The 17,546-nt window shown below is 41.1% G+C and overlaps 2 protein-coding genes across 2 annotated transcripts in view; both read right to left on the bottom strand.

The window, feature by feature from the left end:
- LOC108793369 (erythrocyte membrane protein band 4.2-like) overlaps window positions 1–5,320 on the bottom strand; it is a 33,232-nt gene extending 27,912 nt beyond the window's left edge. Inside the window, exon 1 of the mRNA XM_018564292.1 lies at window positions 5,269–5,320. Within this exon, the coding sequence (XP_018419794.1) occupies window positions 5,269–5,320 (52 nt within the window). The remainder of the gene's footprint in view (window positions 1–5,268) is intronic.
- A 1,309-nt stretch (window positions 5,321–6,629) lies between these two features.
- LOC108793387 (protein-glutamine gamma-glutamyltransferase 5-like) overlaps window positions 6,630–17,546 on the bottom strand; it is a 36,535-nt gene continuing 25,618 nt past the window's right edge. The window contains exons 7-13 of the mRNA XM_018564316.1: window positions 16,287–16,425; window positions 15,116–15,219; window positions 14,792–15,031; window positions 13,294–13,689; window positions 11,089–11,249; window positions 9,219–9,352; window positions 6,630–6,927 (exon numbers count right to left, since the gene is read on the bottom strand). Of these exons, the coding sequence (XP_018419818.1) occupies window positions 6,777–6,927; window positions 9,219–9,352; window positions 11,089–11,249; window positions 13,294–13,689; window positions 14,792–15,031; window positions 15,116–15,219; window positions 16,287–16,425 (1,325 nt within the window). The 3' untranslated portion in view covers window positions 6,630–6,776. The remainder of the gene's footprint in view (window positions 6,928–9,218; window positions 9,353–11,088; window positions 11,250–13,293; window positions 13,690–14,791; window positions 15,032–15,115; window positions 15,220–16,286; window positions 16,426–17,546) is intronic.

Raw genomic sequence — 17,546 nt, 5'->3', positions numbered from 1 at the left:
CGTTGACTGGTCCGCGGCGATAAAAAGGTTGGGGACCACTGATATAGAGTATATAGACTATATTCCAGCAATACAATGATAAGGTTCACTCATCATTCCCATACATATAATTCCTAGTATCCACCCTGGTAACAGATGCCGTCTCACCTTGCCTCATGTTTACTATGGATCCTGGACTGGTACCTGTCGTCCTTCGGCTGACTGTCTGCACTCTGTCAGTCCATGCAGTGTTTTCTGAATTGTTATCTGTTCCTCACACTGTGTTATCAGCCAGTGCAGCTTCCTCCCCCTGCTTGTATAGCGTCCATAGTATGATGGTATTGGCGGGGTGTGTGCTCATAAGTGCGTCACGGGGGGGATTCTCTATTTCATATGCTCAAAGAAAACACCGGTGACCATTGACAATTTAGGATCATTTGTCACTGTCTTCCCTCGGATAGCCACAGGCATTCTATGGCCTCATGGGAATTCTGTGATATTATACCAATGATTTATTTTTTTATTTATTACAGGTTTTTATATAGAGATTATTGTATGCGTTATTATATTGTTACTATTTGGTCACAAGTGTTAAGTTGACTATTTTATACTTTATTATATGGTTAGTGTTTGTGTAAAAGTGTTAGGTTGATTTTTTTAATGCTTTATTATATGGTTGGTGTTTGAGTACAAGTGTTAGGGTGATTATTTTATGCTTTATTATATGGTTGGTGTTTGAGTACAAGTGTTAGGGTGATTATTTTATGCTTTATTATATGGCTGGTGTTTGGGTACAAGTGTTGGGTTGATTATTTTATACTTTATTATATAGTTTAGCTTTGGTTTTAGCTATTTAACTGAGCCTTAACCTTAAATCCCAACTCCAGGCTCTTCTTGCTTGCCCCAGCCGCCCACTGGAGCACCTCTGTAACCTAAAAAAAAAATCATGACACTTTTTCCAGTTGTCTTCGGTCCACTGTCATCACAGTTCCTCTTCAATCTCTTCTTTTCCTGGCTGTGGACAGATGATAAATTCTGCAGAGAGCAGCAGCATGTACTGACTGCAGAGAGATACTCACTGCCCACACAGCCACATTATCATTTCCCAGAGATCTTTGAATGAAATTCTACATGTCCCATCTGCCACCGTGGCACAGGGACTCGTAGATCTCAAAGGAGTGACATCACCACACTTGTCAATTGACTTCATCCTCCATCTCCATTAGGGTAGGTCCCTACCCTGTACTGGGGGAACAGTCTGCAGGAGCCTGTACATTGCACTAGTAATCCAGTGATTCGGGTTACAATGCTCTGCAGCCCTGACTGCAAACAATTTATAAATGCACATTTGTGTCCTTTTATCAATCTGGGTGCATTTATTATTTATTAGGTAAACTATGATTTTAAATCATTTTACATAGATCTGTTTTCACAAAAACTATTTTTCACAAAAAAGAATTTTTCCATTGATCAGTGTTTTTGATTAAAAAAAATCCTCTCTGATTCAATGTTCTATAACAATAAAGCATGAAAGCATTCAAGGGATGAATCTTTTTTTTAAATAAAAAATGTTTTCAGCTTGGAAAGAATGTTACATGTTATTTTTTTATAACAAAAGTTACAGAAGGCGAGTAGTAGTAGTATATAGTGAGGACCAAGTAGTATTCCACTCCAGCCAATTAAAAATAACATGTTTTGGGGGGGAATATTATTATTATTATTATTATTATATTATTTATTATTAACTGGCTTAGATAGCATCTAGCAAATTCAGCCAGCTACCCAATGCAAGTTTGACTTTGCTCCCTTTCTGTTTTGCATTTCTTATATTTGAGACCATATTATGCTGTTGTTTTGTGTACTGTTACTGTAAAAAATATCTAACATTATTGAAAACTTAGTCTGAATTAAGCTGACAAACAACATTCATAGAAAGTCAGTTACTCCAGCACTGTGACTTCCACGTGGTAAAGGGAAACTCCCACTGATAATTTTTTGGACATAGAGCTAGGTCTTGCATTTGCAACGTGGTTAAGAAAGATAAGATTCAGAAGAAAACAGCTCAGTTAGTAATAGTGACCAAACAGACAACACATATGTGTTTCCCAGTGTGTCAAATGTCTCATACTGGTCACAGCGGTCCTCAGTGTAGATGGTACCTGGCAAAGTTTGGGATCTACACTACATAGCAAAACATTTGTGGACAGTTGACCGTCACACCTACTGTATATGAGCTTGTTGGAGATTGCATTTCAAAACAATGGAAGTTGCTCTGCTCTCCTCCCCTTCCTGCAGCTCTAATGGTGTCCACTCTTTTGGGAAGCTTGAGAAGGGGGGAATCTCCCCAAGTGTTCATGTGATTAGCAACCCACATGGATAGCTTCAAGAAGTACATTTATTCAGCTGGCCAGCATTGAACATGCAGCAACTCAGGCACATTCAAATAATATCGGCTCTCAGGCCTCTTTTATAGGGGTTTGAACAGTAGAACCATCTGTGTTACCTTGAAATATCTCCACAAATTAGATAATATTGACACCTGCACTCATATTTAATTACGCCAGCATCATTAGATGGGTCTTCTTGTCTTCATAAGACTCCCTCATATCAAGATGGGAGGACAGCTGTTCATTAAACCACGGTCAAAAACATGTTTATGATTTTATGTTTAAACTTTTGTTACCTCACTCCATAAGACCTAAATGTCCTCCATCTACAAAGTTAAATGTCCCACATGTTGCTTATTCATACAACTCATTATCTTTATATTATATGTATAAATTAGGGATGCACCAATACCGATACTAGTATCGATATCGGTGCCGATACCGAGTACTCGCCCAAATGCTCCAATGCCTAGCCCGATACTTCCTGTATCAGGAAGCCGGGCAGCGCGTCATTACACGCTGCCCGGTTTCCTGATTGGCCGGGAAGCGGCTACATGCTCTCTCGTAACTTGTGATGAGAGAGCATGGAGCCGACTTCCCGGCCAATCAGGAAGCCAGGCGCCGTGTAATGATGCAGTTCCCAGCATTCTGATTGGCCGGGAAGCTGGCTTCATGCTCCCTCGTCATCTCACCCCGGGGGTGACAGGCTGGATATACCAAGGTAAGAGGGGACAGACTTTTTTGTTAATCGGGAAGCTGGGTGGCAAGTCTTTACACGCCACCTGGCTTCCTGAATGGGACTTCCGTTACTTGGTAATTGGTATCGGCGAGTACTGAAAAAAAAATTATTGGTACTCGTACTCGGTACCAAAATACAGGTATCGGTGCATCCGTAGTATATATGATTTTTCCACTCTAAAATTGTGCACTATATAAATGCAGACTTACATATAAAACATTATTTATAATATGTCCATTAAGCAAAATTTTAAGCTAATTAACATAGTGAAAGCTTAACAATGTGATTCAGCAGGGATCATCAATTTTCCCTATACAGGCTTTCCAAAAGATGGTGGAGTTTGCTATTGGGAATTTGCACCCATTCAGCCAAGGAGCATTTGTGAAGTCAGATACCAATGTTGGGCGGCAAGACCTGAATTTCCAAACCCTACCAAAAGGTATTTAATAGAGTCGTTGTCAGTGCTCTGTGCAGGCCACTCAAGTTCCTCCACACTAAACTCATCAAACCATATCTTTATAGAACTGGCTGTACAGGGTCATAGTCATGATGAACCAGGAGAGAGCTTCCCCTAAACCGTTATCACAAGGTTGGATATGCACAATTATCTAAAGTGTCAGTATGCTGTAGTATTAACAGTACACTTTACTGAAAACACCTCACCATGAAAAGTTGGTTTTGGAATGGGATGGCCAAGGAGCTCAAATATGTAGGTGGGATAGCCTGCTGTCCACAACTTTTGGCTATACAGAATAGGCACACAAAAGCATAATTTGGAGTATATAATTAGTCAACGTTGTAGCTGCCAGTAGCAGGCACCAAGGGAGACATTGTGGTTTTTACCTTTTTATACATAATATATTTTAAGTAGTAGTTTTTCTCATATTTTCATGTTTTTTTATTTATTACGCTGAGGATTTAAAACAAATTACGGTCTTAATAATACGTTTTATAGTCAGGTAAATACTAAATACTGCATATGAATATTATATAGTCTTTTATCCAGCCAGCAGATGGAGCTCCTTACTCAATTTTCAGTTTTTGCCTCTGTCTCTTTACCATGTGTTATAAAAAGCCTGTTTGTTTACAGAGGTCAATAGCTCAAGCTGAAAATCTCACACACAAGTGAATCAGATGAGGCTTATTCCAAAGTATCAATGAGATGTTGTGCTAGAAAGGGAGCTTCCTTTGCTGGCTTCTCTCTTTAGCTAACCCATAGTGCTCCTGGAATTCTTCAGAGCATATTAAATATTTATTTGTAAATCACTGATTGTACATAAAATACATAGTAAAAGTATATTTAAAGCATTATAATTTCCCTTTAAAGTACACTGCCTGTCAAAAAAAAAATCATCATCACCTACATCACCTAAGCAAATAGGTCAGAGCCTTCCATTGGATAATAGTTCTAGGTTCAGCAACTTTATGTCCCCAAAAAATGAGGTCAGCTGCCTATCTGAATATACTGAATGATCAGGTTTTTTCATCAATTGATTTTTCTTTTTCCCTGAGGGCACATTGGGCATATTCCAGGATGACAATGCCTGGATTAATCGGGCTCAAAATGTGAAAGAGTTGATCAGGGAGAATGAGACATCATTTTCACATATAGATTGACCACCACAGAGGCTACTTTTGTTCCCCATGGTCCCTGTGTGTGTTGTAAAGTAGCCACCGCTCCAATCTCACTCCCGTGATGGACTACAATCTCTTGTTTAATTTACTAATTTGTATTGACATTGTAGTGGCTACTTTGCAACACACACAGGGACCATGGGGAACAAAAGTAGCCACCCTCCAGAAGGAAGGACAATGTCAGCACCAATTCAGAGATGATTTGAGCATACACAAATAAAATACATTTTTGTTAATGGTTGAGGTACTTGAATGTACTTTTAAGATTTAACTCCTGAGTTTAGTGTCACTTTAAAGTAAACCATCGGCAAGAAACATTGAGCGGAATTTATCAAAACTGGAGCAGACAGAATCTGGAGCAGTTGATAATGGCAACCAATCAGCTTCTATCTTTAACTTGCAAAGCTTAACGGTACAAAGTGAAAGGAAAAGCTGATTGGTTACTGTGCACATCTGCTCCAGATGATGTCTGCAGCAGTTTTGATTGATTTCCCCATTGCCCCTTTAAAAAAGAAAGTGAATACTTACCTTTCCTTCCAGCCATGCCACTGTATACTGCTCCACTGAAGAGGATTTGCATGGTAGACTGTCTTCTGAAATTGACACTTCCAGGAGTGTCAATTTCCTGTCCCTCGACAGTGCTCGGTTCTTCACAGTAATGAAGTAGGGGTCAACAAAAGACACCAGTAAAGAAACTTAACCTTTTGCAAGGGCACATAGGGCAGGAGAGGTAAGTATTCCACAGTGACAGGGCAGCTTTAATGCATGGATGGAAACACAAATCACCACAGCAATCTAAGTGGGTTCCCCTCGCCTCCCATTGTTTTCGAGTTATTATAAGAGAGAAAAAAATACAACTAAATAGAATTATTTTTATTTCTTTTTAGAACACCAGAAGATCATGCAACTCATCAATATATTTACAGTCTGCAGAGTTCAAGTGAAGTACTGTGTGTAGGCACAGCTCAGAATACAGGGTAACATGATCAGATATAAGGTTTTGTGGAAGGTGCTAGCTAACAAGCTAAATCAGAATCCATGCGGATGTGATATTACAGCTACTGATGGGGTGTGTGGGCTAATTTACCAGCTAATTGCAGTCTCTGTATTGTAGAATAAATTAAACATTCAACAGGGGGAGTAGGAGCTCCTCATAAAGGCCACAACTGGTATACAGGCCTAAGATGTCCAATGCAAAGATCTAGCCATCAAATATCAATTTCAGGTGGACTGACGCTTGAAGGAACATTACAGTCAAAATGTAAACTTTACCATTAAAATACATACACGAGGCACAGTCTATCTCCCCAGATCTTTTGATTTTTGTGCTTGGAATCTTTGTGTATACCAAGCCTGAGCTCTGTAAAAACCCATTAGATTGTACCAGTCTCTCTCCAGAGGTCTGATATGCCGCCTGCTGAGTTAGACCTAGAGCTCCCCAATCTGTAGGGTGCTTGAGCTTTGCTGATTGGAGAGCTCTGGCTTTGACTCAGCAGGGGGTTTGACCTTTGCAGAGAGACCACTGCTTTCACACAGAGAGCAAGGCTCCTTTTCTGCAGCATGCTGGCAGGGGAAAGGCTTTTCTACACAGGCTGTGGCTGCTGTCTAAACATAACAATCTGTAACACTTTGTTTGAATGCACCTGAAATGCATTTAGCTGATTTAAGCAGAAAATTCAGTTGGGCTTTAAAAATTTAGCTGGAAGCAGACTGAAAGGATTGTCTTATTTCCTTTGCCTACCTTTGTTGTATTATAATGGCAGTAAATCAAATCATTTAACTTCAAGTGCTTGAAATTTAGGTACATGAAACACAAGAACCAACTCGGTGTCTTATTTACTAACCCTGTTCCATATTGTGGTTCATTTGCCATTCTTGTTATATGATACATCCCCATCAGTGCATCTCAAAAGATCTAGAAGGCTTTACAAATTCCCTTTTCCCAAACTCCACCAACCACAACTGGAAAAGTCCATTTTGGTCCTGGAAATATTAACTCTATCTTTACTAAAACTGTGATATTGTAGATCGCGGGGTTATGCAGGGTTGACTACAACGGTCTTGTAGCCTTTCAGGACCTGAAACTTGTTGCTACTGAAGTTCACTTGGAGCTGTTTGAGGCCTGGCTTGCAGGGAACCACCTCAAATTCCAAAACTGATTTTTGCTTCCTCTTCATGGTGTCAACACTAGTAAAAAAATACATGAAGCATCTGTTAACATTAACATGTAAGCATACTGTATATAAATTATAAAATCACAATTACAATCAGAGCCTGAATGCATTCTGCCAGGCAATCCTGGTCTTCTAAAACAGCCTTTCTCAACCAGGGTGCTGCAGAACCCTGGGTTGCCTTCCAACTTCGACAAGGGTTCCTTGAAATTTGTTCACAGCGTCATGTCTTATCATGTGCAGGCAGGGAGTGTGGGATATATTCAGAAAAGGCTGGAAGTTTACCTCTGTTCAGGTATGAACTGCCTCCTGCCCTCTGCCGTGGTTCCTGATGTGATGGTAGGACTCTGATCTGAAAGGGCGACTGAGGACTGAGATGTGAAGGGAGCAACAACACATTTTTTTGTGTTTTTGCAAGGGGTCACCCCTTAAAATCAATTTCAGACCCCTATATTGGGTGCCTTGAGATTTTGAATAGTTCTGGGTGCAATGACTGAAAATATATATAAAAAAAAATTATTTTCTCCATCTCTGTACTGCTTAAGGGAACACATGCACTCAAATACACATGTTAATATGCATTACCACAGTGCATAGCAATCCAACTGTTCTATGTGCATTGTTTTAGGATGCCATTCATTTTGAATGTCACCTCAACATATTTTATAGTAGAGCCCAATGCACCACATATGCAAACTCCCTCATGCAAAGTCCCACAAATATCAGTGAAGTCCACCTAATGCAGTTTCCTGTGATGGGGTGGCAATAATGCTGCACTGCTCCTGAATTCAGAGCAGAGTTGCCACTCTCATGTAGGCTGTACTTTCTTGCGCTACAGTGAGATGGAAAAATGTTGTGTGGGTGTGGCTATCAGAATTGTCACTGCTAATTCACAAGCCTGTAGTTTGTCAATACGCACCTGGTCACACCCAGTCTTGCCCACTGCTTTCAGGATTGTCAGCACTGCCTCTGTTGCTGAAACCCTCCCCCTTGGAGCTGCAGTGTCCAGGAGGGGAGTGTGTGATGTACAAATGAAGGAGGATTTCGCTCACACAGGGAAGGTAGATTAAGGTTTTTTGTTTGCTTTATGAGTCTTGTGCATCACATAGTAGCTGGATGTGTTAATTGTTTAGAGTTAGACTGTTACACAGGAGCCTGCAGTTGTACTTTAACCACCTCCCGGCCGGCTGTTGTCAATAAATGGCTGGCCGGGAGCTCTCTGGATTCGAGCGGGCATTTTTAAACATCCGCTCAGCCACACCCGCTCACTCATGCCACGCGCCAGAAAGTGACAAAATTTAAAAACAGGCAGCAATGCCTGTTTACATACAAGTGATCCCGGCGGATCGCTTGTATAACGAGCCGGTATGTGCGGCCCCCTCTGCACCCCCCTCCGCTGTCCTGGGCTCCGCTGTGCCCGGTGCGAGCCCGGGACCAGCATGGTGGCTCTGTGACAGGGGATCAGAGTGAGTTCGGTACACGATCTCCCTCCGGTCCCCTCTCCGGTGTCAGAATGCGGAAGTGATGTATATTACATCACTTCTGCATTTTTGTGTCTATCTCCAGCTTCAGAAGCAGATCTCTGCTTCTTCGGCTTCTTTGGGGGGGTGCTAGGTGACATTAGGGGTCTTGGATACCCCTGATGTCTCCATAAAGAGGACCTGTCACATCCTCGTTGCTATCACATAGGGGGGTTTCTAAGTCCCATATGTGATAACAATAAAGTTAAGTGAAAAAAGAAATAGGAAAAAACAATTAAAGTTGCATAAAAAACCCCACACTTTTTTTTTAAAGTGCCCATCCATACATATACGCATGCAAACATACGTGCAAAAACGACCCCCACAGCTTTGCTTGATTTTGCTTTCTGCTTTTAAGCCTTGTATGAATAACATACCATTGAAACAAATTAAAATAATTTCTTTAAGTTACAATGGAAGATATGGTATAGGTTTTCATTGCAGGTATGCTTGCTGAACCCTTTTCCTGCTTTTGAGAAAGTACAATAGGCAACTTGTTTGCTACTGCAGAATGAAGAGTGATCACTAGAAGTCAATAGAAACTTTGAAGATCATGTTGTACCCGGGAAGACATAATGATGTCACTATGGTGCCAGTCTGTTAATGATTATTTCCTTCTGTACACTTATTTTCACAGCCACTTTTCCAAGCTAAACTTTCACACAGATAAAGGTGACCACAATATTCATAAATTGTTTGATCCATAATTGTCCTTTTCTGCTATCTGCTATGACACACATTCTAAAGTGAGTTTCTCAGTGAAGCTGATCTTTTTACAGTCACTTACATTACTTTAAGTTGAGTCTTCATCAGACCACTGCCTTCAATTACCAGTAGACAGTCTTTAATGTCTTCATCAAGGGGATTGGAGAACATCAGACGCACCTTGCATGGTTTGTTCACTACAGGAGACCCCAGGAACTGCACGTAATAAAAGAAACTGATTATAGCAGCTTATTTTACTTGTTTTCAGTATTTCTAAAGCCCTGCCATATTAACTGTTTGCCAAAACAGTTACTTTTAAGGTAGCCAACTTTCAAGGTTGCAAATGTGCTTATTTCAGCTCTCAAACAAACTTTCAAGCCCTTAAATGGCTGGTGTCAAAATTGATCACATGGTGGCTGCAATACAAATAAGGGCTAAAATGGCACCTTCCTTTGGTGTATAGGATATGAGGGTGTGGTTCCTCTTTAAGCAGTGTTTTTCATACTGTATCTATAGGACATCAGTCCGTGTCCTAAATATGCATACTACAGAGCAATTTGGTAGGATGCTGTTTTCATTTCATCTTTCATCCAAAACTATATATGTGAGTATGGATATGGTAGGTATGTTAGATTTGTTAGAATTGTTGTGTCTTCTTTGTAAAGAATTAGGTAGTAAAGATAAGCAAAATTATGGAAAATCCACAACACTGGTGATCCATTGTAAGTGGACTATAATTTGCTCCAAGGAATATACAGTTTGTCAACCAATATGAGTTAACCAGTAAAACATGGTCCAGAGGTTTAATGATCATTTCACTACTGAGTCTGCAAAGTGTCAACAGGCCACACACAAGCAAGAATGGAACGTGGACTCCCTGTTCCCTGGGATGCACTGGTCAACCAGTGGAATCCATGCACTAGGCCTATCTGTTGGAACCGATAACATTGACATCTATAATACAGCTTTGATGCAAAGGTTCCTTGATATCTTGAATGGAATCAGCAGGTGGCTGATATGCAAATGAGGGCCATCAAAGGGTTCTTGGGGCTGGACACTGATGAATGAAGATCTGCCAGGACGGTCATGTCCTGTGGCAAACCCGACCCCCTGCTGGTATTTACTGCCCACACCTGTGTCAGCAAGGCATATATGCTGGGATGGGGGCAGGGGCATATGATGGAACCTTCTTCATGTGTGACACTAACCTAGCTCACCAGCAAGACCTTTGGACAAGACAAGTCTTTCTGAACTCTGCAATCAAGAATGTGATTCGCTGAGACCTGCTGAGACCCATGGCTTGTGTGAATGAGAGAGAGAATGGTGTAGCTAGCTGTAGGATCCTTAACCTCAATTCCTATCCCCAATTCCCCTTTCAAATTCCTTTAATTGTAATTAGAATGTATGTATATCCCTATTTGTAAATAAACCCGACACTTATTTAAGATTCAGTTGTTCATCAGTAATTTAAGGCACCCCCAAATCAGAGCACATTCTACACTATCCATGTAAGATAATGGCTCTGGCTCTTTTTTGGTACATGGATTCAGAATGGCCATTATTTTCTAAAACCTGGCACAATACATATGTGACCATTTCAAAGGACACTAGCTGCCAGAGATAATATTAAAGTGACACTAAACTCAGGAGTTAAATCTAAAAAATGCATTCAAGTACCTTAACTATTAACAAAATGTAGTCAGCTTTAGATCCAGAAATCATCTCTGAATTGGTGCCTACACTGTCCATCCTTCTGAAGAGTGACTACTATTGTTTCCCATGGTCCCTGTGTGTTGTAAAGTAACCACCGCTCCAAGCTGACCCCCATGATGGACTACAATCTCACATTTAGTTTACTAGTTTGTATTGAGAATTAGTAAATTAAACATGAGCTTGTAGTCTATCATGGAGAAATAGGACTTTCAGTGCCTCTGCGTATAGATTTATCTTACATTGATCACGATTTGTGGAAGAGCCAGGTTAATATCCTTTTGTACTAGAAGTTTCTCCCAGGTCACGTTCTGCTCGCCAACAGCTGTCACTCTTATCAAGTTGTTGTCATCAAGGTACTTTCCATATTGTGAAAATGGGATTCGGAAAAAGGTCCATTTCTCTGTCAAGAGAGTTGACAAAGCCTTTAGCAGTTATTACTACATTTTTAAATACAGTAAACTGTATTTTGTTCTTACCTATACATTTAAATCTATTCCAAGCTTTATATCCCAACAATCATTTGTCTGGCTATAGACACTGATACATATATACAGTGTATATTTTTAAAATCGTTCTTTGTATGCATAGATTAAGCTGTTAGTCCATAATTTACCTGTATGTTACTACTCAACTGTATGAAGGCTAAACTTCGGCCATTATTAAAAACATGCATATATGTATTCACTAAAAAATAATAAAATCCAAACTCTGGCCATTTAAAAAAAAAAATGGGCTCCCAGCCAGTGAACAAAAAAAAAAAGCAGTGCAGGCTGCAATATCATATCCCCATGTGATGGTAATGAGGTCCTGAATATTAATTTGAACATTCCATCTTTACCTTATTTTGCTGAAACTCATCACGTCTAGTTTGAATTACATCAGATGTTTTGGAAGACCAAGGAGATACTGTGATTGCAGTGTATTGATGCCGAGCAGGGCTGTCTTTATAATGAAGCAGCCTGAGGCTGTTGTTTCAGGTGGCATCTCTTTTGGTCAACTAGGGGGGCAGCAGGCATGGACACTCTGCCTGCCGCCCCATCACTGGCTGCCATGAGCTGAGCGGGACACTCTGGCTGGTGTCCCACCCAGCTCCTGAAAAGAAGTGACTTTAGAGATCTGGGCAGGGAGATGATCCAAGCCCCCACCTGTAGTGTGCACTAACAGCACAACCCCCCCTCCAATGGCTGCAAAAAGGATGAGAAGACTCATTAAAAAAGTGAGTTATGTGACCGGCCTGAACAAATCTAACAAAGTTAAGTATATAAAAATGAAGGGGGGTGTAATTGGGGAGTGGGGGGCTGAGCCTGGTGATGGGCAACTAATGAAAGTACCTGTCATAATATTAGCCCCTGGCCAATCAAGCTCTGCTACATGCAGATGTGTTAACAGAGGGAAAGAAGAGAGAGGCAACCCATCAGTCCACAGTCTTGTAACTGGCTGTGCATAGGGGCACAACATGGAAGTGCTACTTAATTGCAATGGTGAAATGAGGTCATCAACTTGGCTGTTCTCTCTGCAGAATGTAAATCCTATGTCTAGCCTGACAAAATTACAAATTCATTGTCAGGTAAAATACTTATCGTATATGTATGTCAAGCTTAAAAAACAAAGTCCATCTTTTAGAGAAAAATCAATGTGCACCTATTATTTTTTTGCATTGGAGCTGGGATCAGTGGATCATGGGTGCAATGCATTTTTTTCATTCACAGATCCTGTCAAAGGATCTGTGAATGGATGTGCAACTGTGTGGGCAGAGCCCCGCACAGCCGTGCCAAATAAAAAAACCAACAGCAGCCTATGGGGAGAAGAATTCCGTGATTCAGGTAAAATGGGGACTGGCAAGGGGGTGGAGGGGGGTTGTGATCTGACCATGTTTCATGTTACATCCTGAATATGAGTGTAACATGAAACACGGTCAGAAAAGTAAACTTAGCTTTTAAGTGTCAGGGATGGGTTTGTGTAGTAATTGATCCACCACACTCCAGACCGGATGGGTTTATATTCCCAGTAGTACATGCTGTCTTATTTTATATACCATTTTCTCATATTTACAGACACTGTTGATATGCATTGTTTTATATCTTTCATGACATCTGTCATTGATATTCTGTCATTGATATAAGGGCCCATTCATGACAGCTGCACTACAACGTACGACTGCTGGTGTGACTTGCGTGGCACAGTGCTGATGTGCCGATCCCCTGTTTACGGTTTTTTCTTGTTAGAACGTTATTGAAATATCACAAGTGATTTCAGTAAGTTCTAGGGGGACAGCATGGTGCAAGGAGGTTGTACATCGACGCACCCTACTGTGCTGAAAAAAGTACCGCAATGCAGTGGTGTGAACAAAAAACAAGCCAACGTGCCTTGGCTTGGTTTGGGGCTGCGTGGCCTTTTTTTCCCAACACATCTGGTGTGAATGTAGCCTTAATGAGACACATTACCTTCACTGGGCTCAAAATCAATGTACTTGGATTCCTTCCAGAACTGGTGTCCAGGTTTGCCTGTGTGCTTCACAGCTTGTGCACTAAAACACAGCTTCAGGGTCTTGGCAACAGAACGTAAGTTAGCAGCTTGTAAGGCTAAGTTTATTGTTTGTCCCAGCTGTGGAGACTCCACCAGTTTAAACTTTAGAATCAGTTTAACATCTTGCAATGGGGGATTCCGATGTTCATTGAGGGATCCATTCTGAGATGCGTTTCCTTCCCCAGGTTGAACGCCATTAACAGCAAAGTCATTGGTATTGCTAGAGTATGCACCACCATTAGAGTGCATCATAGTGTCTCTCTGTTTTAGTCTTCTTAGTGCTTTTAGGTTCACTTTTCTTTCTTCAATGGTTCCTTGGCAAAAAAGAAACAATTCTTTATGTAATAAAACAAATAAAAGACAATGGAACTTGCAGCTTGTTGACTTTTGCATAGCATGAGTCGCCTGTTTGAGAAACATTTGTTCAAACATCTGTTTGAGAAAAGAAACATTTTATAAAAACGTGGAAATGTTGCGGGCTGCTCAAGTGCAGCCTTTTAGTGATTTTTAGGAAAGATTTCTCTTCTTTTGGGAGAGTCTTTAGGGCTGTGTTCAAGATACCTACCTACCAGCCCGCCTTTTTAATTAGTACTATAGGCACAGCGTTTAATCATTGTGCAACCATAATTGAGTTCCTTGTTTTATATTTACCGTAATATTTTGCTGTAGCACAATGGATTACCTGGGTGTGGTCTGAAACCTAGGTCAGGTAACCCTTGAAAAGCACCACTTTTTTTTTATAGTCCTAGTTTGTCCAGCTCTGATCTAAAAGGGATGGAGCTTATTGCCAGGAACAGGGGCTGTCACTGAGGATGAATTATGGCATTTAGTTTTAAGTGTATTGGTTTAAAGCTAAACTCTGGGACAATATAAAAGACAAAGATTAATGCTGCATTATAATAAATAATAAATAAGTAAATGTATTTTTAATGCAATTGTAAGAACCTCTTGTAGTCCACTGTACAGCAATCCTTAGACTGGGACCAGCAAGAAAGAGCCAATCATTTATGCTGCAGTTAAAGGAGCATGCTGACAAAAGGAGAGAGCAGAGAGACAGAGAGATAAGCTCATCCGTCTTCTGCTTCTCCTTTTTACTGTCCAGTAACCGGCTTGGAGGTGGGACAAGACCTGAATGTGTTCCTGAACCTCAGCAGAGTAAGATCAGGTCTCCAGATCTACCATGCAAAATTCTGCTGTGTGATAGAGCTGTGTAAATCTTGGGGGTAGCTGGACAGAAGTACTCATTTGGCAGGTAATAGCTCCTATATGTATTATATGTGCATATTTAACTGTTCTCTAAAGATCAGCTTTAAAATAATTTGTGAGTTTATGCAATTCATTATTAACTTGATGATGTGTGATAGTGTAAACTAAATATGCATATCTGATGTACATGTACAAAGATCTTGGATTTACCTTCATCATATTTATAGTTGTCAGTGATGTCTTCTCGTTCATCTGTTCCAACACACTTTGTGCTGATATGATTTCCAACATAATGGGGATCAGAAAAATGCTTTTCTTTCTTTGTCCCATATAATATCCATGACACACAATCTGCATTCACCATGGAAAAGACGAATGGGCAATCATAGTTCAGGTGGACATCCCCTTCTCTTATGGCTTTTACAGAGGCAGGGCCACAGCAGTAAATACCTGGTGGAATGGAATAGATTTATATTGAGAGACATACTTAGAATGTCGGTGGTAACAAGCAATTGCATTATCCATTCTTCATACCATCACTTGTCTCCTGTGGAGTTGGATCTAGAACTTGCCATCCTCCATAGCCTAGGGGCAAGTCTCTTCTTGCCATCCAGCACTCACACCAGACATGGAAGTTCCTAGGTTAAAGAAACAATTATATGACTCCATAACTCAAAAGGATTTAGCTGTTCAAAACTCATAAATGGAAGATTGAACTGCTTGATCCATTTAAAGCCTAACTGAAGTTGAAAAGCCTAACGGTTTTTATTGTTATGCAGTCCCACTTCTTGGGCAGTATTGTTGATTGGAGCACTGTGCAGGGGGCATCCCTGACCACTAGAGATCCAGACAACTATGATCAGTGTGAGAGCATCAACCCAGATCTCCATTGTGGTACCTCTGCCACCCAGATCTCCAAGTGTGTATGTTGAAAAAAGGAGGGGACGAGCTTGGTAGACCTGGTCTTTTTCTTTTCTTTTATCTTCTATGTTTCTTTGTTCACCAAGATGCTCCCTTTCTTCCTTGCCTGACTTTATTAGAATAAGCAATATCAATGTAGCCCCTTCTACCCTAAGTGGAGTGGCTATTTAACTTTAGTGTTGCTAGCACTGTAGTCAGTCTGGCTGATATGTAGTCTGGTATCAATTGGTTAATTCTAGGTGTTCTGCTATTGATTGCACCTACCTGTGAGTGGGGTGTGACCCTGTCACAGAGTGGGGCAGCCAATGGGGGGAACATTAGGAGTGTCTATGCCTCACCAGAATGTACACGGTTGGAGACTAGGCCTCAAGCCTGGAGGAGGCCACCGGGAAGGAGAACCAGAGGAGCCGTTTGACTGCTGGATGTGCCAGGAAGGCATGGACCACAGGAACAAGTCTCTTGTCTCTCCCAGGGAAGATCTGGAGCATACCCTTTATTTATCTGTTTCTCTACTACACATTGTCATCCTCAGCTCGACCTCAGTACTCCTGCACTGTGGAAGCTGGAAGGGATTGGTGATTCTGGACTTTATTTTTGCTATGTATGTCTGAAGCCCTATACCCTCTCTCCCAGTTTGTCTGTTCTTTTAATAAAGCATCTAAAAAGTCCTTAAAGTGACTGGTGCCCAATTTACTGTTCACATCCCACAAACTGGGGTCACCCACTCCAAACATTTAGATTCCTGAATTACTGATGGTTTACTTCTTTATGATAGGTGTCTTACCAGATGCTGTCACGGCTTTCCTGGGGGAGCTTCTTGCCAGTTGAATCATAATATTCATCAATTACAAGATTGCTATTGGTATCGTGAGCAGAGTCGAAGTTTGTTACAACTCGGGTTGGAATTCCTAAACATCTCATTACTGAATAAAAAAGGAGACAAACTGTTACTGCAAAAATACGTCTAGTGTCAATAAATGTCAGCAGGTGTTTGTCTATACTCATCTTGGTTGACAACCTTTTAATGACTTATATAGTGCTAGAAATCATATATATTTAGTGTAATAGGAGATTATTCTTGAAAACAAATTACCAGATAGCTGAGGTTGTCCATGGATTGAAAGAAAAAGAACCTAGTTCCTTACACTGGGGCAATATTCCTCCCACTGCCTCCAAAGATGGGACAACTGGCTGATGCTGGGGCATTTTCTAACTTGGTCACAGTTTGCTCTCCCTGATGTCTGAAGGACAGTGAACTGGCCCTTAGTTTAGAAGGTTTTAAGACCCTTTGGTTAGAACCTTCATCAGGTTTTTATTGCTGTCTGTCTGCATGTTGGAGAGATTTCCAATCCCTTCCTGTTCCTTGAACTACTGTCTCTATGATTGTACCAGGGGCGTAACTAGAAATCACAGGGCCCCATAGCAAAATTTTGTAAGGGCCCCCCCCCCTGCAACCTGACACCACATCTCACCCCCCCAAAAAAATACTAGGAATTACATACACAAATTCTCCTTCTCTCCTGCCATTCCAGATTGTTTGCGGGCAGGGAGTGAATTCCAGATATACTCCCTGCCCGCAAACAATAATGCATGCACAATTTTTTGTGATTGCACCACACTTGAACGCAGGGCATTGTGTTAACATGCGTTCTGGTGCAGCTGATGACATGAATTGTGCATGCACTATTTTTTGTGGGCAGGGAGTGTATCTGGAATTCAAATTACATGAATGGCACTGCCACGCCCCCTCCCACCCTAGAACGCAAGGAGACTTTGTGTATGCAATTCCTTGCATTCCTGGCAAGGGTGTAAACGAGCCTTTGAGATTACAGTCAGAGGAGCCACAGTGTATATAGAAGACAATTACAGCAATGCATGTCTAGGTTTAAAAGTGTTTTAGGGCTTATTCACACAAATGACAGTGCGTTCCAGAGCGGTAGCTACTGGAACACACTATAATGCACACTTAACCCCCCCTGTGTTCTGGGGCGGGAGGGGGCGTGGTGGTGCATTGAAGACAATAGCACCGCAGCCACGCCCCCCC

The sequence above is a fragment of the Nanorana parkeri genome, unplaced genomic scaffold (genome assembly GCF_000935625.1).
Source record: "Nanorana parkeri isolate BGI_ZX_2015 unplaced genomic scaffold, ASM93562v1 scaffold743, whole genome shotgun sequence".
In the NCBI taxonomy this organism is placed as follows: Eukaryota; Metazoa; Chordata; class Amphibia; order Anura; family Dicroglossidae; genus Nanorana; species Nanorana parkeri.
This window is presented reverse-complemented; position numbering and strand designations above follow the sequence as displayed.